The sequence below is a fragment of the Eleutherodactylus coqui genome, chromosome 2 (assembly GCF_035609145.1).
Source record: "Eleutherodactylus coqui strain aEleCoq1 chromosome 2, aEleCoq1.hap1, whole genome shotgun sequence".
Classification (NCBI taxonomy): domain Eukaryota; kingdom Metazoa; phylum Chordata; class Amphibia; order Anura; family Eleutherodactylidae; genus Eleutherodactylus; species Eleutherodactylus coqui.
The window spans coordinates 195,300,466-195,318,975 of record NC_089838.1 but is presented as its reverse complement, the minus strand read 5'-3'; the positions used below and the strand labels follow the sequence as shown (position 1 = coordinate 195,318,975).

Below are 18,510 nucleotides of genomic sequence, written 5' to 3'. Positions count from 1 at the left end.
AAAATATTTCCAAAGTAAGTCTTCTTGTGGTTCTAAGCATGACTGTCACAACAGCAGTCATTAAGCCATTTACAGTAATCTAAAACTAACCACTTACTGTAATTTAAGTAATATTACAATATACTTACTTTAGGACCAGACTTCCCAGATAACCCAATGTTGCCCTTAAAAATAAAATCATAAGCCAACTGTCAAGATCAACCAGCTTTTAACAATTATTATATTGTCTTAAACATATTTAATAATAATACTCAGATAGCATAAGAGATGAGTTATTTAGTAGAGATGAGCGAGCACCAAAATGCTCGGGTGCTCGTTACTCGGGACGAAATTATCGCGATGCTCGAGGGTTCGTATCGAGTAACGAACCCCATTGAAGTCAATGGGCGACCCGAGCATTTTTGTATTTCGCCGATGCTTGCTAAGGTTTTCATGTGTGAAAATCTGGGCAATTCAAGAAAGTGATGGGAACGACACAGCAACGGATAGGGCAGGCGAGGGGCTACATGTTGGGCTGCATCTCAAGTTCACAGGTCCCACTATTAAGCCACAATACCGCCAAGAGTGGGCCCCCCCCCAACAACTTTTACTTCTGAAAAGCCCTCATTAGCATGGCATACCTTAGCTAAGCACCACACTAGCTACAACAAAGCACAATCACTGCCTGCATGACACTCCACTGCCACTTCTCCTGGGTTACATGCTGCCCAACCCCCCCCGCACGACCCAGTGTCCACAGCGCACACCAAATTGTCCCTGCGCAGCCTTCAGCTGCCCTCATGCCACGCCACACTCATGTCTATTTATAAGTGCGTCTGCCATGAGTAGGAACCGCAGGCACACACTGCAGAGGGTTGGCACGGCTAGGCAGCGACCCTCTTTAAAAGGCGCGGGGCGATAGCCCACAATGCTGTACAGAAGCAATGAGAAATAGAATCCTGTGCCACCGCCATCAGGAGCTGCACACGTGGGCATAGCAATGGGGAACCTATGTGCCACACACTATTCATTCTGTCAAGGTGTCTGCATGCCCCAGTCAGACCGGGCTTTTTAATTCATAGACACAGGCAGGTACAACTCCCTATTGTGAAGTCCCTGTGGACTGACAGCATGGGTGGCTCCCTGGAACCCACCGGCGGTACATAAAAATATCCCATTGCAGTGCCCATCACAGCTGAGGTAGTAATGTCATGTTTAATGCAGGTGGGCTTCGGCCCACACTGCATGCCCCAGTCAGACTGGGGTTCTTTAGAAGTGGAAACAGATGCATTTATAATTCCCTGTGGACCCACAGCATGGGTGGGTGCCAGGAAGCCACCGGCGGTACATAAAAATATCCCATTGCATTGCCCAACACAGCTGAGGTAGTAATGTTGTGCTTAATACAGGTGGGCTTCGGCCCACACTGCATGCCCCAGTCAGACTGGGGTTCTTTACAAGTGGACAGATGTAGTAACAACTCGCTGTGGACCCACAGCATGGGTGGGTGCCAGGAAGCCACCGGCGGTACATAAAAATATCCCATTGCATTGCCCAACACAGCTGAGGTAGTAATGTTGTTCTTAATACAGGTGGGCTTCGGCCCACACTGCATGCCCCAGTCAGACTTGGGTTCTTTACAAGTGGACACATGTAGGTTAAACTCCGTGTGCACCTACAGCATGGGTGGCTCCCTGGAACCCACCGGTGGTACATAAAAATATCCCATTGCATTGCCCAACACAACTGAGGTAGTAATGTCGTGCTTAATGCAGGTGGGCTCCGGCCCACACTGCATGCCCCAGTCAGACTGGGGTTCTTTACAAGTGGAAACAGATGCATTTATAATTCCCTGTGGACCCACAGCATGGGTGGGTGCCAGGAAGCCACCGGCGGTACATAGAAATATCCCATTGCATTGCCCAACACAGCTGAGGTAGTAATGTCGTGCTTAATGCAGGTGGGCTCCGGCCCACACTGCATGCCCCAGTCAGACTGGGGTTCTTTACAAGGGGACACATGTAGGTTAAACTCCGTGTGCTCCTACAGCATGGGTGGCTCCCTGGAACCCACCGGCGATACACAAAAATATCCCATTGCATTGCCCAACACAGCGGATGTAACGTCAGCTGTAATGCAGGTGGGCTAAAAATTCATTTGATTACACTGTAGGCGAGGGCCCACAAAAATTGCTGTATCAACAGTACTAATGTACATCAGAAAAATTGGCCATGGCCAACCAAGAGGGCAGGTGAAACCCATTAATCGCTTTGGTTAATGTGGCTTAAGTGGTAACTAGGCCTAGAGGCAGCCCAGTTTAACGAAAAATTGTTTCAAGTTAAAGTTTCAACGCTTTTAAGAGCATTGAAACATATAAAAATTGTTTAGAAAAATTATATGAGTGAGCCTTGTGGCCCTAAGAAAAATTGCCCGTTCAGCGTGATTACGTGAGGTTTCAGGAGGAGGAGCAGGAGGAGGAGGAGGAATATTAGACACAGATTGATGAAGCAGAAATGTCCCCGTTTTGGATGGTGAGAGAGAACGATGCTTCCATGCGCGGGTGCAGCCTACGTATTGCTTACGTATCGCTGCTGTCCGCTGGTGGGGAAGAGAAGTCTGGGGAAATCCAGGCTTTGTTCATCTTGATGAGTGTAAGCCTGTCGGCACTGTCGGTTGACAGGTGGGTACGCTTATCCGTGATGATTCCCCCAGCCACACTAAACACACTCTCTGACAAGACGCTAGCCGCAGGACAAGCAAGCACCTCCAGGGCATACAGCGCGAGTTCAGGCCACGTGTCCAGCTTCGACACCCAGTAGTTGTAGGGGGCAGAGGCGTCACGGAGGACGGTCGTGCGATCGGCTATGTACTCCCTCACCATCCTTTTACAGTGCTCCCGCCGACTCAGCCTTGACTGGGGAGCGGTGACACAGTCTTGCTGGGGAGCCATAAAGCTGCCAAAGGCCTTGGAGAATGTTCCCCTGCCTGCGCTGTACATGCTGCCTGATCTCTGCGCCTCCCCTGCTACCTGGCCCTCGGAACTGCGCCTTCTGCCACTAGCGCTGTCGGATGGGAAGTTTACCATCAGTTTGTCCACCAGCGCCCTGTGGTATAGCATCATTCTCGAACCCCTTTCCTCTTCGGGAATGAGAGTGCAAAGGCTCTCCTTATACCGTGGATCGAGCAGTGTGTACACCCAGTAATCCGTAGTGGCCAGAATGCGTGTAACGTGAGGGTCACGAGAAAGGCATCCTAACATGAAGTCAGCCATGTGTGCCAGGGTACCTGTACGCAACACATGGCTGTCTTCACTAGGAAGATCACTTTCAGGATCCTCCTCCTCCTCCTCTTCCTCCTCCTCAGGCCATACACGCTGAAAGGATGACAGGCAAGCAGCATGGGTACCCTCAGCAGTGGGCCAAGCTGTCTCTTCCCCCTCCTCCTCATCCTCCTCATGCTCCTCCTCCTCCTCCTCAACGCGCTGAGATATAGACAGGAGGGTGCTCTGACTATCCAGCGACATACTGTCTTCCCCCGGCTCTGTTTCCGAGCGCAAAGCGTCTGCCTTTATGCTTTGCAGGGAGCTTCTCAAGATGCATAGCAGAGGAATGGTGACGCTAATGATTGCAGCATCGCCGCTCACCACCTGGGTAGACTCCTCAAATTTTCCAAGGACCTGGCAGATGGCTGCCAACCAGGGCCACTCTTCTGTAAATAATTGAGGAAGTTGGAGTTGGTATTTCACTATAGCTCTATGCTGCTCATAGAGTCTGGCCAACATGTGGAGCGTAGAGTTCCACTGTGTGGGCACGTCGCACAGCAGTCGGTGCACTGGCAGATTAAACCTATGTTGCAGTGTCCGCAGGGTGGCAGCGTGCGTGTGGGATTTGCGGAAATGTGCGAAGAGCTGGCGCACCTTTCCGAGCAGGTATGACAAGTGGGGGTAGCTTTTCAGAAAGCGCTGAACCACCAAATTAAACACATGGGCCAGGCATGGCACGTGCGTGAGGCTGCCGAGCTGCAGAGCCGCCACCAGCTTACGGCCGTTGTCACACACGACCATGCCCGGTTGGAGGCTCAGCGGCGCAAGCCAGTGGTCGGTCTGCTCTGTCAGACCCTGTAGCAGTTCGTGGGCCGTGTGCCTCTTCTCTCCTAAGCTGAGTAGTTTCAGCACGGCCTGCTGACGCTTGCCCACCGCTGTGCTGCCACGCCGCGTGACACCGACTGCTGGCGACGTGCTGCTGACACATCTTGATTGCGAGACAGAGGTTGCGTTGGAGGAGGAGGAGGAGGAAGGTGCTTTAGTGGAGGAAGCATACACCGCCGCAGATACCACCACCGAGCTGTGGCCCGCAATTCTGGGGGTGGGTAGGACGTGAGCGGTCCCAGGCTCTGACTCTGTCCCAGCCTCCACTAAATTCACCCAATGTGCCGTCAGGGAGATATAGCGGCCCTGCCCGCCTGTGCTTGTCCACGTGTCCGTTGTTAAGTGGACCTTGGCAGTAACCGCGTTGGTGAGGGCGCGTACAATGTTGCGGGAGACGTGGTCGTGCAGGGCTGGGACGGCACATCGGGAAAAGTAGTGGCGACTGGGAACCGAGTAGCGCGGGGCAGCCGCCGCCATCATGCTTTTGAAAGCCTCCGTTTCCACAAGCCTATACGGCAGCATCTCTAGGCTGATCAATTTTGCAATGTGCACGTTTAACGCTTGAGCGTGCGGGTGCATGGCGTCGTACTTGCGCTTGCGCTCAAACTGTGGCACTAGCGACGTCTGGACGCTGCGCTGAGAGACATTGCTTGATGGGGCCGAGGACAGCGGAGGTGAGGGTGTGGGTGCAGGCCAGGAGACGGTAGTGCCTGTGTCCTCAGAGGGGGGTTGGATCTCAGTGGCAGGTTGGGGCACAGGGGGAGAGGCAGTGGTGCAAACCGGAGGTGGTGAACGGGCATCGTCCCACCTTGTGGGGTGCTTGGCCATCATATGCCTGCGCATGCTGTTGGTGGTGCCTCCCCAGCTGATCTTGGCGCGACAAAGGTTGCACACCACTGTTCGTCGGTCGTCAGGCGTCTCTGTGAAAAACTGCCACACCGTAGAGCACCTTGACCTGTGCAGGGTGGCATGGCGCGAGGGGGCGCTTTGGGAAACAGTTGGTGGATTATTCGGTCTGGCCCTGCCTCTACCCCTGGCCACCGCACTGGCTCGGCCTGTGCCCACACCCTCACTTGGCCCTCCGCGTCCTCGGCCGCGTCCACATCCTCTAGGCCTACCCCTACCCCTCAGCATGCTGTATTACCAGTGATTTGATTTCCCAGGCAGGAAAGAAATTGGCGCAAGGCTGCACTCAACCGTAGCTGGTTGCGTCTGATTTTTTTACGTTCTCCACGCAGCACACACGTACCCAGAGCCACGTACCCAGAGCCCTTAGGACTGACAGAGGCAGGGCAAATATACTTTTTTCCCTTTTGTTAAAAAAGAAAAGGCCCACTGCGTCTATTCAATGACTAATATAACTGTGTTGCGGCCCTGCAAAAATGTCACAGAACTTTACTGTTGCAGAGTTATTAACTGTGGCAGAGCAGGTATTTCCCAGGCAGGAAAGAAATTGGCGCAAGGCTGCACTCAACCGTAGCTGGTTGCGTCTGATTTTTTTACATTCTCCACGCAGCACACACGTACCCAGAGCCCTTAGGACTGACAGAGGCAGGGCAAATATACTTTTTTCCCTTTTGTTAAAAAAGAAAAGGCCCACTGCGTCTATTCAATGACTAATAACTGTGTTGTGGCCCTGCCTACACAATTCTGTGCCTGTAGTATCAATGCAGGGTGCAATGCTCTGCACCGCCGATTTTGAGAAAAAAAAACAAAACAGCAGCCTGCACAGTACTCCACACAGTTAAATGTGGCCCTAGAAAGGACCGTTGAGGTTCTTGAAGGCTACACTCACTCCTAACACTCTCCCTGCCTAAGCACCACTTCTGTCCCTAATACCGGGTGCAATGCTCTGCACTGCCGATTTTGAGAAGAAAAAAAAATGTCTCCACTGCTAACAGCAGCCTGCACACACGTAGATGTGGCCCTAAGAAGGACCGTTGGGGTTCTTGAAGCCTACACTCACTACAAATACTCTCCCTACAGCAACTCCAATAGAACTGGACTTTCCCTCAGCTAAGGCATGTGTGGCGAGCCGCGGGAGGGGCCGACTTTTATACTTGGGTGACATCTGATCGCCCCAGCCACTCACAGCAGGGGGGTGGTATAGGGCTTGAACGTCACAGGGGGAAGTTGTAATGCCTTCCCTGTCTTTCAATTGGCCAGAAAAGCGCGCTAACGTCTCAGAGAGGAAACTGAAAGTAACCGGAACACCGCGTGGTACTCGTTACGAGTAACGAGCATCCCGAACACCCTAATATTCGCACGAATATCAAGCTCGGACGAGTACGTTCGCTCATCTCTATTATTTAGCTTTATGTAAACAGCAGTAGACATGTGTATTGCTAATTAAGAAGAACATAAGGTGTCATGATGTCCAGGAGAGAAATAACAAGAGAAATAGTCTCAAATATAATCCAAAGATTTTTACCCCCAAAAATGGGAAACAACCATAAGGTAAATCTGAATATAGTGCAATACCCAAAGTTTAGTAATTGTATTTCTTCTGGACCTCCTTCACACACCTTTTCTGAAATTTACAATCTTGCAAAACTTACTTGAGGAAAAAAGAAAAAAAAAATCGCTGCTATAGTGCTGAAAAGATCGCGTGAACGGGCTACTTCAAGCTGCAGCCCATTCACACGATCCAAGGTACGAAGTGCATGCTTTCAAGGCTCCCATAGGAGTCTATGGAAAGCACGCGGCAAAGATAGGGCATGTCCTATCTTTGCGCGTACCTCTGAGCCGACATGCAAGTTTGCACTTGTATGTTCTATCTTTTGTTAGGTGCGCTGATTCAGCATGCCTAACATTCTGTCATGTGAATACTTCTATAGGAACCTATTGGTTCCTATTATAAGTGCGTTCTGTGCCCTGCTAGCAGAGCAAAAACAGCGCTTGTCTGAATAAGCCCTAAGGGTCAGAATGAAAACAATGATATCTTAGTTACTGCTTTTGTAATTTTGAACAATCAAAGCATCTTTATGGAAATTCTGCATGTTGAAAACAATCTATTTTTTATTTTTCTGTTGATTAAGGTTCCCTGCACACGGGCGGAAATTCTATAGCGGGATTTCCCACAGAATTTCCGCCCGTGCCCGCCTACATAGGATTGCTTTGCAAAAGGCAATCCTATGCACACAGCCGATTTGTCCATGTGAAAACACACGCGGAAAACATGTTCTATTTCTATGCGGGTCTTGCAGAGGTCTGCACAGAAATGTCAGTACTGCCAGGCCGGCTCCACTCTGCGCATGCGCAGGTTGGCCGGCAGCCAACGCATAGCAGGAGACAGAAGATGCCAGGAGCGGGTGAGCTGCAGGCCTCCGCAGGGGCACAGGACCGCGAGAATTCTCGCAGAGAGATCCAACTTGGCTGTCTGCAGGCGGCCTTAAGCTGTTTTATGAGGGCTTGTTCATTTGAGACATGCAGAGTGAGGTTTAAATAATTCAATTTTTAACTTTATATTACATGTTGCACGGCCAAATAGACAGATGCTATGATAGGCCTCAGGGCCTTTGTTAGGCCCATGATTTCCATAGTAACCCATTGGCACTCTGTGATTGAAGGGATTAAATGGCAAGATCCCTCTGCTTGCATGGGCACAGAAGGCAATGCGCTCCATGACGTACATTCACATAATGCAGCTCCAAGGGTTTAATGATGTTTTATGTGCATTTTTCGTGGCACTTTTTATGTTGCTATATCTTCTACATGTGTTTTTCCTGCTGTTTTCGAAGTGTTATGGAAAGGTCTTTGGAGGAAAAAAGAAAAGAAAATACTCTCTGCCGAGAGCATGCTTTTGACAAAAATGCCACTGATCCCAAAATCCTGCAATAAAAGTTAAGGCTTAGGCCTCGGTCAGACGGGCGTTTTTTCACTCAATTTGCGCATGCGCATACATCCGGCGATTTTATAGAGCCATTGCTTTGCAATGGTATCGGACACATGAGCGCTTTGTATGTGCTCGTCCGATTAATTATAGAACAGAAATCGCAGATCGCACCTATCTGCGATCTGCGATTCCTGTTCTTCTCTATATGCGCTCAATGGGGCCGGCGGCAGCAGCGCCGACCCCATTGGGAACATATACTAGACAAAGCATTCTCCTCTGCCACAGCTGTAACATAATGCTGTACAGAAGCAATGAGAAATCCCATCCTGTGCCACCTCCATCAGGAGCTGCACACGTGGGCATAGCAATGGGGAACCCATGTGCCACTATTCATTCTGTCAGCGGACAGCAGCGATACCTAAACAATACGTAGGCTGCACCCGCGGATGGAAGAATCGTTCTCTATCACCATAAAAAACGGGGACCTTTTAGCTTCATCAATCTGTGTATTCTATTCATCCTCCTCCTCCTGCTCCTCCTCCTGAAACCTCACGTAATCACGCCGAACGGGCAATTTTTCTTAGGCCCACAAGGCTCAGTCATATAATTTTTGTAAACAATTTTTATACGTTTCAATGCTCATTAAAGCGTTGAAACTTGCACCTGAACCAATTTTTATTTTACCTGGGCTGCCTCCAGGCCTAGTTACAAATTAAGCCACATTAACCAAAGCGATTAATGGGTTTCACCTGCCCTCTTGGTTGGGCATGGGCAATTTTTCTGAGGTACATTAGTACTGTTGGTACACCAATTTTTTGGGGCCCTCGCCTACAGTGTAATCCAATTAATTTTTAGCCCACCTGCATTAAAGCTGACATGACCTCAGCTGTGCTGGGCACTGCAATGGGATATATTTATGTACCGCCGGTGGGTTCCAGGGACCCACCCATGCTGTCGGTCCACACGGAGTTGTAACTGCATGTGTCCACTTCTAAAGAACCCCAGTCTGACTGGGGTATGCAGTGTGGGCCGAAGCCCCCCTGCATTAAACATGACATTACCTCAGCTGTGCTGGGCACTGCAATGGGATATATTTATGTACCGCCGGTGGCTTCCTGGCACCCACCCATGCTGTCGGTCCACACGGAGTTGTAACTGCATGTGTCCACTTCTAAAGAACCCCAGTCTGACTGGGGCATGCAGTGTGGGTCGAAGCCCACCTGCATTAAACCTGACGTTAGCTTTGCTGTCCAGGGCACTGCAATGGGATACATTTATTTACAGCCGGTGGGTTCCAGGGAGCCACCCATGCTGTGGGTGCACACGGAATTTCCATTGCGGAGTTGTACCTGCCTGTGACTATTTATAAAAAAACCCAGTCTCACTGGGGCATGCAGACACCTTGACAGAATGAATAGTGGCACATGGGTTCCCCATTGCTATGCCCACGTGTGCAGCTCCTGATGGAGGTGGCACAGGATGGGATTTCTCATTGCTTCTGTACAGCATTATGGGCTATCGCCCCGCCCCTTTTAAAGAGGGTCGCTGCCTGGTCGTGCCAACCCTCTGCAGTGTGTGCCTGTGGTTCCTCCTCATGGCAGACGCGCTTATAAATAGACATGAGGGTGGTGTGGCATGAGGGCAGCTGAAGGCTGCGCAGGGACACTTTGGTGTGCGCTGTGGACACTGGGTCGTGCGGGGGGTGGCAGCATGTTATCCAGGAGAAGTGGCAGTGGAGTGTCATGCAGGCAGTGATTGTGCTTTGTTGGAGGTAGTGTGGTGCTTAGCTAAGGTGTGCCTTGCTAATCAGGGTTTTTCAGAAGTAAAAATTGTTGGGAGGGGGGGTGGCCCACTCTTGCTGATATTGTGGCTTAATAGTGGGACCTGTGAACTTGAGATGCAGCCCAACATGTAGCCCCTCGCCTGCCCTATCTGTTGCTGTGTCGTTCCCATCACTTTCTTGAATTGCCCAGATTTTCACAAATGGAAACCTTAGCGAGCATCGTCGAAATACAAAAATGCTCGAGTCGCCCATTGACTTCAATGGGGTTCATTACTCAAAACGAACCCTCGAGCATCGCGAAATTTTCGTCCCAAGTAACGAGCACCCGAGCATTTTGGTGCTTGCTCATCTCTAATTATGACCTAACATAAAGCAAGCACAGTTTAAGCTTGTATACTGGATGCCCTTTTCAGAATATATACTGAAACAATGGTAACTTTACTTACTCTTTCTCCTGGATCTCCCTGTAATCCTGGCTGACCAGGTATTCCATACCCTGGTTCTCCCTAAAATAAAGACAGTTAACTCACATGTTTATGCGCTTAATATATACTACGCAAATATAAAATTCTTAGTATGAAACCTCTGCTGTGTCTAAATCGTAAACAAAGCATCATTTATACATGTATAGACAGTGTAATACATTTCTACAGAGTGTTGGGTTTTGGAATAGTGCTGCTTAAAAAAATCCAAATATACCAGGGGTTGCACCCTCACAAATTAGACATTAACTGCATATCTAGTTGCCATGCTATTAATATTTATGTTGGATAAACTTTGCAATAGATTACTTATTATAATATTTTTTTTTTAACTACATGTCATAAATGTCTCTAAATCCTGGCCAAGCAGAAAGCCACAACCACTCTTTACTTTTAGAAACTGGCTTGTATGGTGCAAATGGCTTTAATTTCTGGTACAATGCTTAATGAAGGTCCTCCACGGCAGACCATACACTATTTTGGAGTAGAATACCCCATAAAGAACAGTGAACTCAGTAAGAAGGTTAGGAAAAGATCTTACATTTCACCAGCAGCAATTTAATTGAAAAACAAAATGTTTACTGACCGATACAGAAATGTATATTATAGAACATCACCATGAGTTTTAGTTTCCAAACTGTTTTAGTTAAGCTAGCATTGGGACTTGAAGCATAGAAGACAAGCAGCAATAACATAGCAGTTAGATGATCGTTCTGTGTTTAACAGCGTTTATACCTTGACTCCTTTGTCTCCTTGATCTCCTTTGATGCCTTTAAGACCTGGCAGACCAGTGGGTCCAGGATCACCCTAACAAAAAAAGTGATATTTATTATTGTCTACATTTATAACTAGAGATGAGCGAACGTGTTCTTCCGAGCTTGATATTCGTGCGAATATTAGGGTGTTCGGGATGTTCGTTATTCGTAACGAACACCATGCGGTGTTCTGGTTACTTTCACTTCCTTCCCTGAGACGTTAGCGCGCTTTTCTGGCCAATTGAAAGACAGGGAAGGCATTACAACTTCCCCCTGTGACATTCAAGCCCTATACCACCCCCCTGCTGTGAGTGGCTGGGAAGATCAGGTGTCACCCGAACATAAAAGTCGGCCCCTCCCGCGGTTCGCCTCAGATGCCGTGTGAGTTAGATGAGGGACAGTGCTGTTTGTACCGGAGCTGCTGTAGGGAAAGAATTGGTAGTTAGTGTAGGCTTCAAGACCCCCCAAAGGTCCTTATTAGGGCCACTGATAGCTGTGTGTTGGCTGCTGTTAGCAGTGGCAATTTTTTTTTTTCTCAAAATCGGCTCTGCAGAGCGTTGCACCTGGCATTAGGGACAGAAGTGCTGCATAGGCAGGGAGAGTGTTAGGAGTGAGTGTAGCCTTCAAGAACCTCAACGGTCCTTTCTAGGGCCATATTTAACCGTGTGCAGTACTGTCCAGGCTGCTGTTAGCTGTGCTGCATTTTTTTTTGCTTCTCAAAATCGCCTCTGCAGACCATTGCACCCTCCATTGATACTGCAGGGAAAGAATTGTATAGGCAGGGCCACAACACAGTTATTATTCATAGAATATACGCAGTGCTGCCTTTTGGTGCAAAAAAACGGAAAATAATTCTATTTGTCCTGCCTCTGTCCGTCCTAACGCCGGTGGACACGTGTCGGCTGCGTGTGCAACCTGTAAAAATCAGACGCACCCAGCTACGTTTTACTCCTGGCTTTGCCATTTGTTTTCCTTAATTGGGAAAAAAAATACCTGCTCTGCCACAGTTAATAACTCTGCTACCCTCACGTTCTGTGACACATTAGCAGGAAAACAGCACAGTTATTAAACTTCTCATGTTCATAGAATATACGCAGTGCTGCCTTTTGGTGCAAAAAAACGGAAAATAATTCTATTTGTCCTGCCTCTGTCCGTCCTAACGCCGGTGGACACGTGTCGGCTGCGTGTGCAACCTGTAAAAATCAGACGCACCCAGCTACGTTTTACTCCTGGCTTTGCCATTTGCTTTACTTAATTGGGAAAAAAAATACCTGCTCTGCCACAGTTAATAACTCTGCTACCCTCACGTTCTGTGACACATTAGCAGGAAAACAGCACAGTTATTAAACTTCTCATGTTCATAGAATATACGCAGTGCTGCCTTTTGGTGCAAAAAAACGGAAAATAATTCTATTTGTCCTGCCTCTGTCCGTCCTAACGCCGGTGGACACGTGTCGGCTGCGTGTGCAACCTGTAAAAATCAGACGCACCCAGCTACGTTTTACTCCTGGCTTTGCCATTTGTTTTCCTTAATTGGGAAAAAAAATACCTGCTCTGCCACAGTTAATAACTCTGCTACCCTCACGTTCTGTGACACATTAGCAGGAAAACAGCACAGTTATTAAACTTCTCATGTTCATAGAATATACGCAGTGCTGCCTTTTGGTGCAAAAAAACGGAAAATAATTCTATTTGTCCTGCCTCTGTCCGTCCTAACGCCGGTGGACACGTGTCGGCTGCGTGTGCAACCTGTAAAAATCAGACGCACCCAGCTACGTTTTACTCCTGGCTTCGCCATTTGCTTTCCTTAATTGGGAAAAAAAATACCTGCTCTGCCACAGTTAATAACTCTGCTACCCTCACGTTCTGTGACACATTAGCAGGAAAACAGCACAGTTATTAAACTTAGATTATTCATTCACTAGAGGCAGTGGGGCCTTTCGTTTTCAAAAAAGGGAAAAAATTATATTTGGCCTGCAGTCTTGCGCCAATTTATTAGCTGCCTGTGAAATCAAATCACTGGTAATACAGCATGCTGAGGGGTAGGGGTAGGCCTAGAGGACGTGGACGCGGCCGAGGACGCGGAGGGCCAAGTCAGGGTGTGGGCACAGGCCAAGCTCCTGATCCAGGTGTGTCGCAGCCAACTGCTGCGCGATTAGGAGAGAGGCACGTTTCTGGTGTCCCCACATTCATCGCCCAATTAATGGGTCCACGCGGGAGACGGTTATTAGAAAATGAGCAGTGTGAGCAGGTCCTGTCCTGGATGGCAGAAAGTGCTTCGAGCAACCTATCGTCTACCCGCAGTTCTGCGCCGTCCACTGCTGCCAATCCGAATCCTCTGTCTGCTGCTCCTCCTTCCTCCCAGCCTCCTCACTCCACTACAATAACACCTGCTCAGGAGCGGGAACACTCCCAGGAACTGTTCTCGGGCCCCTGCTTAGATTGGGCAGCAGCGGTTCCTCTCCCACCAGAGGAGTTTATCGTCACTGATGCCCAACCATTCGAAAGTTCCCGGGGTCCGGGGGAAGAGGCTGGGGACTTCCGCCAACTGTCTCAACAACTTTCTGTGGGTGAGGAGGACGATGACGATCAGACACAGTTGTCTTGCAGTGAGGTAGTAGTAAGGGCAGTAAGTCCGAGGGAGCAGCGCACAGAGGATTCGGAGGAAGAGCAGCAGGACGATGAGGTGACTGACCCCACCTGGTGTGCAACGCTTACTCAGGAGGACAGGTCTTCAGAGGGGGAGTCAAGGGCATCAGCAGGGCAGGTTGCAAGAGGCAGTGCGGTGGCCAGGGGTAGAGGCAGGGCCAGACCGAATAATCCACCAAGTGTTTCCCAAAGCGCCCCCTCGCACCATGCCACCCTGCAGAGGCCGAGGTGCTCTAAGGTCTGGCAGTTTTTCACAGAGACGCCTGACGACCGACGAACAGTGGTGTGCAACCTTTGTCTCGCAAAGCTCAGCCGGGGAGCCAACACCAACAGCCTCACCACCACCACCATGCGCAGACATATGATGGCCAAGCACCCCGCAAGGTGGGACGAAGGCCGTTCAGCGCCTCCGGTTTGCACCCCTGCCTCTCCCCCTGTGCCCCAACCTGCCACTGAGATGCAACCCCCCTCTCAGGACACAGGCACTACCGTCTCCTGGCCTGCACCCACACCCTCACCTCCGCTGTCCTCGGCCCCATCCAGCAGTGTAGTTCAGCGCACCGTCCAGCCGTCGCTTGCGCAACTGTTGGAGCGCAAGCGCAAGTACGCCACCACGCACCCGCACGCTCAAACGTTAACCGTCCGCATAGCAAAATTCATCAGCCTTGAGATGCTGCCGTATAGGGTTGTGGAAACGGAGTCCTTCAAAAGTATCATGGAGGCGGCGGCCCCGCGCTACTCAGTTCCCAGTCGCCACTACTTTTCCCGATGTGCCGTCCCAGCCCTGCACGACCACGTCTCCCGCAACATTGTACGCGCCCTCACCAACGCGGTTACTGCCACGGTCCACTTAACTACGGACACGTGGACAAGCACAGGCGGGCAGGGCCACTACATCTCCCTGACGGCACATTGGGTGAATTTAGTGGAGGCTGGGACAGAGTCAGAGCCTGGGACCGCTCATGTCCTACCCACCCCCAGAATTGCGGGCCCCAGCTCGGTGGTGGTATCTGCGGAGGTGTATGCTTCCTCCACTAAACCACCCTCCTCCTCCTCCTCCTCTGTCTCGCAATCAAGATGTGTTAGCAGCCGCATGTCGCCAGCAGTCGGTGTCGCGCGGTGTGGCAGCACAGCGGTGGGCAAGCGTCAGCAGGCCGTGCTGAAACTACTCAGCTTAGGCGATAAGAGGCACACGGCCCACGAACTGCTGCAGGGTCTGACACAGCAGACCGACCGCTGGCTTGCGCCGCTGAGCCTCCAACCGGGCATGGTCGTGTGTGACAACGGCCGTAACCTGGTGGCGGCTCTGCAGCTCGGCAGCCTCACGCACGTGCCATGCCTGGCCCACGTCTTTAATTTGGTGGTTCAGCGCTTTATGAAAAGCTACCTACGCTTGTCAGACCTGCTCGTAAAGGCGCGCCGGCTCTGCGCACATTTCCGCAAGTCCCACACGGACGCTGCCACCCTGCGCACCCTGCAACATCACTTTAAGCTGCCAGTGCACCGACTGCTGTGCGACGTGCCCACACGGTGGAACTCTACGCTCCACATGTTGGCCAGGCTCTATGAACAACGTAGAGCTATAGTCGAATACCAACTCCAACATGGGCGGCGCAGTGGGAGTCAGCCTCCTCAATTCCTTTCAGAAGAGTGGGCCTGGTTGGCAGACATCTGCCATGCCCTTGGTAATTTTGAGGAGTCTACCCAGGTGGTGAGCGGCGATGCTACAATCATTAGCTTCACCATTCCTCTGCTATGCATCTTGAGAAATTCCCTGCAAACCATAAAGGCAGCTGCTTTGCGCTCGGAAACGGGGGCGGGGGAAGACAGTATGCCGCTGGATAGTCAGGGCACCCTCCTGTCTATTTCTCAGCGCGTACAGGAGGAGGAGGAGGAGCATGAGGAGGATGAGGAGGAGGGGGAAGAGACAGCTTGGGCCGCTGCTGACGGTACACCGGCTGATTGCCTGTCATCCTTTCAGCGTGTATGGCCTGAGGAGGAGGAGGAGGAGGAGGATCCTGAAAGTGATCTTCCTAGTGAAGACAGCCATGTGTTGCGTACAGGTACCCTGGCACACATGGCTGACTTCATGTTAGGATGCCTTTCTCGTGACCCTCGCGTTGCACGCATTCTGGCCACTACGGATTACTGGGTGTACACACTGCTCGACCCACACTATAAGGAGAACCTGCCCACTCTCATTCCCGAAGAGGAAAGGGGTTCGAGAGTGTTGCTATACCACAGGACCCTTGCGGACAAGCTGATGGTAAAATTCCCAGCCGACAGCGCTAGTGGCAGAAGGCGCAGTACCGAGGGCAAGGTAGCAGGGGATGTGCGTAGATCGAGCAGCATGTACATCCCAGGCAGTGCAACAGTCTTTAAGGGCCTGGCCAGCTTTATGGCTCCCCACCAAGACTGTGTCACCGCTCCCCAGTCACGGCTGAGTCGGCGGGAGCACTGTAAAAGGATGGTGAGGGAGTACGTAGCGGATCGCACGACCATCCTTGGTGACGCCTCTGCCCCCTACAACTACTGGGTGTCGAAGCTGGACACGTGGCCTGAACTAGCGCTGTATGCCCTGGAGGTGCTTGCTTGTCCTGCGGCTAGCGTCTTGTCGGAGAGGGTGTTTAGTGCGGCTGGGGGAATCATCACAGATAAGCGTAGCCGCTTGTCAACCGACAGTGCCGACAGGCTAACACTCATCAAGATGAACAAAGGCTGGATTTCGCCAGACTTCTGTTCTCCACCAGCGGACAGCAGCGATACGTAAGCAATACGTAGGCTGCACCCGCGGATGGAAGCTACGTTCTCTCTCACCATCCAAAACGGGGACATTTCTGCTTCATCAATCTGTGTCTAATATTCCTCCTCCTCCTCCTGCTCCTCCTCCTGAAACCTCACGTAATCACGCTGAACGGGCAATTTTTCTTAGGGCCACAAGGCTCACTCAAATAATTTTTCTGAACAATTTTTATAAGTTTCAATGCGCTTAAAAGCGTTGGAACTTTAACTTGAACCAATTTTTCGTTACACTGGGCTGCCTCCACGCCTAGTTACCACTTAAGCCACATTAACCAAAGCGATTAATGGGTTTCACCTGCCCTCTTGGCTGGCCATGGCCAATTTTTGGGATGTACATTAGTACTGTTGATACAGCAATTTTTGTGGGCCCTCGCCTACAGTGTAATCAAATTAATTTTTAGCCCACCTGCATTACAGCTGACGTTACCTCAGCTGTGTTGGGCAATGCAATGGGATATTTCTATGTACCGCCGGTGGGTTCCAGGGAGCCACCCATGCTGTAGGAGCACACGGAGTTTTTAATACATGTGTCCACTTCTAAAGAACCCCAGTCTGACTGGGGCATGCAGTGTGGGCCGAAGCCCACCTGTATTACGCACGACATTACTACCTCAGCTGTGTTGGGCAATGCAATGGGATATTTCTATGTACCGCCGGTGGCTTCCTGGCACCCACCCAGGCAGTGGGTCCACAGGGAGTTTAACCTACATGTGTCCACTTGTAAAGAACCCCGGTCAGACTGGGGCATGCAGTGTGGGCCGAAGCCCACCTGTATTACGCACGACATTACTACCTCAGCTGTGTTGGGCAATGCAATGGGATATTTCTATGTACCGCCGGTGGCTTCCTGGCACCCACCCATGCTGTGGGTCCACAGGGAATTATAAATGCATCTGTTTCCACTTCTAAAGAAACCCAGTCTGACTGGGGCATGCAGTGTGGGCCGAAACCCACCTGCATTAACCCTTTCCAGTCCACTGTGTGACCTGTGAAGACATTAGGGTTTAAGGCTGTACAGCTCCGTTGTTGGTAGACGTCCGTCGGGGTTCTCTTACTGTATATTGCCAGCCTCTCTGCTGTCGGAGCCTATGCTACGTGTCAGCTCATGCAGTACTGGCTTTAGCCAGCATATAGCGCCGTTGTATAACGACAGAAAAAGAGTAAGCCCCCTAGGAAAACCATATACAAATTGGATTGGAAAGGGTTAAGCACAACATTACTACCTCAGCTGTGTTGGGCAATGCAATGGGATATTTCTATGTACCGCCGGTGGCTTCCTGGCACCCACCCATGCTGTAGGTGCACACAGAGTTTTTACTACATCTGTACACTTATAAAGAACCCCAGTCAGACTGGGGCATGCAGTGTGGGCCGAAGCCCACCTGCATTAAGCACGACATTACTACCTCAGCTGTGTTGGGCAATGCAATGGGATATTTTTATGTACCGCCGGTGGGTTCCAGGGAGCCACCCATGCTGTGGGTCGACAGGGACTTCACAATAGGGAGTTGTACCTGCCTGTGTCTATGAATTAAAAAGCCCGGTCTGACTGGGGCATGCAGACACCTTGACAGAATGAATAGTGTGTGGCACATAGGTTCCCCATTGCTATGCCCACGTGTGCAGCTCCTGATGGCGGTGGCACAGGATTCTATTTCTCATTGCTTCTGTACAGCATTGTGGGCTATCGCTCCGCCACTTTTAAAGAGGGTCGCTGCCTAGCCGTGCCAACCTCTGCAGTGTGTGCCTGCGGTCCCTCGTCATGGCAGACGCAATTCTAAATAGACATGAGCGTGGTGTGGCATGAGGGCAGCTGAAGGCTGCCCAGGGACACTTTGGTGTGCGCTGTGGGGGGGAGGGGGGGCGGTTGGGCAGCATGTAACCCAGGAGAAGTGTCAGTGGAGTGTCATGCAGGCAGTGATTGTGCTTTGTTGGAGGTAGTGTGGTGCTTAGCAAAGGTATGCCATGCTAATGAGGGCTTTTCAGAAGTAAAAGTTGTTGGGAGGGGGGGTGGGCCCACTCTTGCCGGTATTGTGGCTTAATAGTGGGACCTGTGAACTTGAGATGCAGCCCAACAT

At 50.7% G+C, this 18,510-nt stretch overlaps 1 protein-coding gene across 6 annotated transcripts in view; it reads right to left on the bottom strand.

Annotated features, from left to right (window-relative positions):
- Positions 1–18,510, bottom strand: part of LOC136612061 (collagen alpha-1(VII) chain-like) — a 268,004-nt gene that overhangs the window by 74,322 nt on the left and 175,172 nt on the right. For all 6 annotated transcript variants that reach the window (XM_066592145.1, XM_066592146.1, XM_066592144.1 and 3 more), the window contains 3 exons: positions 10,962–11,033; positions 10,191–10,250; positions 129–164 (listed from right to left, as the gene is read on the bottom strand). In XM_066592145.1, the coding sequence (XP_066448242.1) occupies positions 129–164; positions 10,191–10,250; positions 10,962–11,033 (168 nt within the window). The remainder of the gene's footprint in view (positions 1–128; positions 165–10,190; positions 10,251–10,961; positions 11,034–18,510) is intronic.